We start from the raw sequence: 5,751 nt of genomic DNA on the forward strand, positions 1-5,751 counted from the left end.
AAAGGTAATACAATTGTACGACCATTTACAAATGAGAAAATTGAGGTTTGGTGAACTTGAAATTAGTTACCATTCAGAGAAGTCTGCTGGATGCCACATTGACGAACAATCAGAGCCAGGATTAAAATTCACAATGCTCCTTCCAGTATACCCTTCTCTCCTAATCAAGAACTCAACTGCTGGATGCAGAAGGCCTGACCAAAAGTAATTAGAAGCCAAAGAGGAGAGCTATTCTGCCATATTCTGCATAATTTGTTTTGTTTTGTTTTTTTACATTTTATTTTGAAATAAATTCAAAGTTATAAGAACAGTTGCAAAAACAATACAAACCCCATACATAATTTGTTTTTTAATTAGAGAAGTTGTGAGTTTACAAAACAATCATGCACAAAATACAGGATTTCCATACACCACCCCTCCACCAATAACTTGCCTTGGTATGGTACTCTTCCTACAACTGATAACAAATTCTTATAATTGTACTAATATACTGTGTGTAATTTTGTAACTTGGCTTCACTCTTATCCCTAGACACGGAGTCTGTGGACAGTTCTGAACCAAAGAATATTGTCTAATAGTTGAGGAAAACTATGATGCTGGGCAGAATGAAAGCTTTTGACTATCAGTTGGGGGCACTGAAAACACACTCCCCTGTCAAATCTTGGGTAAAATAATTACAACACACATTTAAAAAGAGTAGCATCATTTCTTTATCAATCGAGAAAAGTGAATCTCCTGTAAACATTCCCATTTAAAAAAACCATTACAATTTAGCATGTTTTAAAAAACAAAACAAAACAAAATAGTATGGTTTAATGACATAGAGGTACTTTTCTCATTGTTAGGGGGGTAGGCATGTTTCAAAAAAGAAATTTGCCATACCCCTCTGGAAAATTTGGGGTAAAATGAAATTCATGAAATATTTATTGCTGTGCTAAACAACATAGTACTGAAATCAAGGGGACAAGTACTGGAGTCAAACTGCTTGGTACACTGTCTATTCGCTGGGTGATTTCTGGGAAAGTTACTTGAACTCTCTGTGCCTCAGGATCCTCTAAAATGGGGATAGCAGAATCTACCTCTAAGGGTTGTTGGGAAGAGCACTAGTGCACTGAACCTAGTAACTGTTCATACACACTGTAATTTAAAACATTCCTACTCTGGAAACAAATATGAAACCTGCACAGTAATCTATGACATCTGGATTCAAATCTTGTACAAATACCTATCTATGTACTCCCCATTAGACTATAAACTTAAGGCAAGGATGATGCCCCATTCATCCTGTGATCTCAATAAATTTATAGACTTGAAAGTAGGCACCATAGTAACTGACAAAAACAGAAAAGTTAAAATGCTAAGCTTGCTGCACTATTTTAATTGAAAACCCTAAAAGGCATACCCACTTGGGTGTTATTTAACCGTCAATTAGTAAATTTAAGCACATAAGGGATGTCGAAAAGAAGTTCTGTTGACCAACATGGGTTCTTTTCCCCTCAGGACCACAGTTACAGCTGGAGTCAGAAAAGATACTTTTATCAGGTCTTTCGGGTATCCTGAAAGAAAAAGAATAAAAAAGAAAAATCAATTATTTCCTTTTGTCGCAGGGTGAGCACCAAAATAAGCCTCTATTTCATTTTTTACAGGATGTTTTCTGCATTTCCTAGACCCCTGTTCTAGCCGACTACAAAGTTTCAAAAGGTCGAGTTTTATTTTATTCCATCTGCAGTCGGGAGATTTTGGAGCGCGGGGGTAGGGAGTACAGCTAAGACTCGCTAACACGAGGCAGCCGTACAGGTGGACGTCTCTGCCCCGGGTCGAGGAGCACACCAGGCCGACGAGGGCTGCGGGCTGCAGTGGCCCTCGCCTTGCTTCCCGGACCCCGGCCGCTCGCAGACCGCACGCACCAGCATCAGGTAAGGCGAGTGCGCGGCCGCGGCTGCAGCTGGTGCTGGCGGCGCTTCCGCTGGCCGTTAAGGAGCTTCTGCGCGATCTTACGCTCGTGGCCGCCGGGCACCGGCCTGTTGGTTCGCAGTTCCCGTTCGCGCCGCGTCCGGCCCTTGCTGCGCCCGGCCCCGCAGGCAGGGAAGTCGCGCAGGTAGTAGTAGTCGACGCAGTCGCAGAGCTCCTCCTCGGTGCTCACCCGCGGCCGCGTCTCCCGAAGCGGTGGTAGGGCCCGACCCCGCGAGCGGGAAAGGGCCGGGTGGGCGCCCGCCTCCATCACCCCCCGGCCGCCGCCCGCCGGCGCGCTCCTCTCTGTCGGGCTGGTTGACCCCGCCCGGTGCTTCGATTGGCTCCGCCAGGGGGGGGCGGGGCTTCGGTGACGTCATAGAGTGCAGAACGTGCCTGGCGCGAGGCCTCCGTCGGCACCGCCTCTGCGTGAGCCACAGGCCCCGCCCTGCTAGAGACCCGGGAACTAGTACTCCGTCTCTGCTCCGGGCCTGGGCTGGGAGTTCCTCCTGCGGAATATTAGAAGCCGTAAGCATTTTGTTAGGATATCTGATGACACGAGGGAGTGTTCAGTAACTGAAAAATGTAGCTTCTGAAGAAATATATGTAGCATTCCGATAATGTAAGGCTGAAAGGAAATTCGTCAAAACGCTTAAGGTATTTCTGGGTAGTAGGGTCTACATTATTTTACATTTGTTCTCTTTACTTTCGACAAGGCCGTGTTTTCTGTAACGAATATGACTTAATTGAACTAGAGCAATTAAGAAGGAAAGGGGTGCCTCGACAGCTGCAAGGTCCGGGGACAGACGAGCCCCGGCCAGCGCAGCAACTCGACTCCTGGGAGCTGTGGTCCTCGCGCCACTTCGGGCTCTGGGCGGGCACCGGCGTCCCGCGGCCGGGAGCTGCTAAGCAGAGTAACGAGATGCGCGGTGAACTGTGGTGGCTGCCTAGAGCCCCGGCCCCTTCCCTGGGTTCCGCCTTCAGGGAGCCCTGGCCCCGCCCCTCCGTCCCGCCTTCGGGGAGCCCCGGCCCCGCCCCTCCGTCCGGGTCTCGGGAATCCCGGCCCCGACCCCTCGGTTCCGCCTTCGTGGAGCCCCGGCCCCGTCCCTCCGTCCCGCCTTCGAGGAGCCCCGGCCCCGCCCCTCCGTCCCGCCTTCCGGGAGCCCCGCCCCAGCCCCTGCGTCCCGCCTTCCGGGAGCCCCGGCCCCGCCCCTCCGTCCCGCCTTCGAGGAGCCCCGGTCCCGCCCCTCCGTCCCGCCTTCCCGGAGCCCCGCCCCAGCCCCTCCGTCCTGCCTTCGGGGAGCCCGGCCCGGACCCGTCAGTCCTGGTTTCGGGGAGCCCCAGCCCCGCCCACCCCGCAGGCGTGGTGGGATGTGAGCTCGATTAGAGCCTCAGTAGAGGCGGGACGGAATCAGGCCGCGGAACTGCACTCAGCGAAGTTCCCGGGCTACTAGGTCGCCCAGTGCCGCACGGCACCCCAGGCCCTGCGTCGACTCCCAGGTCTAATTACCTAATTACTGCCTCACTGAGAGCTGCTCTCTGGGAGTTACTGCCAAGAAGGCCTTTGTTTTGGTTTGGTTTAACTAGCACAGATAATTCTCTTTCCACAAAAATTGCAGCTTCCCCTTCAGGGATTTTCTTTTTAATAGTTTGGAAATAATTCCCTAGTTGAAAAACCAAATCAAAACAAAAAACCTCAGTTACTTGATTTTTCTGAGTTTCTATATGTGATTAAGTTGCCTGTTTTGAGTTTTTCCTTCCTCGCTGGGAGCCGCATCCCCTGGTGGTGGCGTGGCCTAAATACCTATCTCCCAGAGCAATTTTGATGGTTCTTTAAATGAATAAGCCCCAGGAGAGTGTTTTTAATAAAACACAAAGGACATTTTTGCTTCCACCAACATGTCGTAAATCTATGCTATTGAGAAACAGAGAAACTAGTATTTGTCTTTATACCACTTTCACATACTTCATCTCTTTTGAAAAATCTCTTTAAATTTTCAGACATTCTCAGAGGCAAAGAGCATAGAACAATACACTCTCATATCCCATCACAAGAATTCAGCAGTTATAAAGATCTTGTCACATTTGCTTCATCTATCCCTTTGTTTTCCTCTGCTGCAGATCAAATCTAAACATTGACATTCACATTATGCCATTTCACCCCTATATATCTCAGTTATGCTGCTCTAAAAAATAGACCTATTTCTTACATAATACCATTTTCACACCTGACAAAATCAGTTGGTCCTTGGTATTCTGTAATACCCAAACCAGAACCAAATTCCCGACTATCTAAAAATCATCATTTTGCAATTGCTTTGTTCAATTCAGAATACATTCAAGGTCCTCATATGAAATTTGATTGGTATGGCTCTTAATTCTCATATTCTAGACCAATCCTCCACCATCCCCCACCCCCCATGGACTTACTGCAGAAACTGGGTCACTTGGGCTGCAGGATTGTTCAACTTTATGGATTTCTCTGCTTCCTGTGGTGTCATTTAATTTGTTCCTCTTTCTCCCATATTTCTTGTAAATTGAGGTTGGATCTAGAGATTTGTTTATACTCAGCTTCATTTGGGGGCCAAGAGAATGTGCTAGGAAGTACTCCTTGGCGTGACAGCAGGAGGCCTAAAGTGTGCCATTGTCCCGATTTTAGGGATGCTCTGATTGATCAATGGGCTCAAGTGGTGACATTGGAATGTTTCTCCTTAAGCTTTCGTCTAATGATTACACCCATTCATTGCCTTCATTAGGGTTTGGAAAATGGTAATTTTCTAATTCAGTCATTCTTTCTTTCAGTCATTCCATTTTAGAATTTATTAGCTAGGGTTCTTTCCCTCATGAACTGAGGCGATTTTGTTACCCTGTTTGTTAGTTAGGGTTCTCTAGGGAAACAGAATCAACAAGAGGTATCTATGAATATAAGATTTTATAAAACTGTTTCAAGTAACTGTGGGTATGCACGAGTCCAAATTCCATATGGCAGGCAGCAAACTGGCAACTCCAATGAAGGTGTTCAATGAACTCCTCAGGTAGCGAAGTAGCAACTCTGAATCAGGTGTTCCAGGAACTCCTCAGGAAAACACTTCGTTGGCTAGCCAAAGAAGAAGTGAAAGTCCTCTATCTTTTTCACTTAAAAGTCTTCAACTGATTGGATAAAATCCAGCTGATTGAATTCTCTCATTGTGGAAGACACACCCTTCGTTGATGTAATCAGTCACAGCTGAAGCCAATTGACTGATGATTTAATAAACCATCCTTCTGGTTTATTAACTAGCCACAAATGTCCTTGCAGTAACTGTTAGGCCAGTGCTTGCTTGACCAAACACCTGGACACCATCACCCGGCCAAGTTGACACATGCACCTAACCATCACAGTCCATCCCTTGTCAAGTGGCAGTTATACACATCACCTTAAACCATACTTCATCTCTAAGTAGAGAACAATAACAGACATATATTTTGCCTAACAATACTCCACTGTCCTGTGTACAACCAGAAATGCACTAAATCTCTCCAGAATTGGATGCAAGTCCTTGGGTGACATGAACTCTCTTAAAATTGATTTCCTTTAACTTAAATACTGCAAAATTAACAATACAGCTTATGTCATAAGGTAAGAGGATAAGATAGAGAAGAAAACAAAGATATTTGCTTTACAGACAAATACAAACATACTCATAACAAAACAAGGAGGAAATATTCATGTTCTAGTTTGCTAATGCTGCCGGAATGCAAAACACCAGAAATGGATTGGCTTTTATAAAAGGGGGTTTATTTGGCCACACAGTTACAGTC

General features: G+C 46.5%; 1 protein-coding gene across 1 annotated transcript; it reads right to left on the reverse strand.

The window, feature by feature from the left end:
- Positions 1-330: 330 nt before the first annotated feature.
- Positions 331-2,274, reverse strand: NUPR2 (nuclear protein 2, transcriptional regulator). Its single transcript, XM_037814478.1, has 2 exons — positions 1,908-2,274; positions 331-1,556 (listed from the first exon to the last, which is right to left on the reverse strand). Exon 1 carries the CDS (start codon positions 2,219-2,221, stop codon positions 1,913-1,915), a length of 309 nt encoding a protein of 102 aa, XP_037670406.1. The 5' UTR covers positions 2,222-2,274; the 3' UTR covers positions 331-1,556; positions 1,908-1,912.
- Between the last annotated feature and the right edge of the window lie 3,477 nt (positions 2,275-5,751).

Source organism: Choloepus didactylus, chromosome 21, assembly GCF_015220235.1.
Source record: "Choloepus didactylus isolate mChoDid1 chromosome 21, mChoDid1.pri, whole genome shotgun sequence".
NCBI lineage: Eukaryota > Metazoa > Chordata > Mammalia > Pilosa > Megalonychidae > Choloepus > Choloepus didactylus.

Bases quoted from the DNA above. Each gene is read 5' to 3' on its own strand.
- NUPR2 (XM_037814478.1), bottom strand. From the start codon at position 2,221: ATGGAGGCGGGCGCCCACCCGGCCCTTTCCCGCTCGCGGGGTCGGGCC.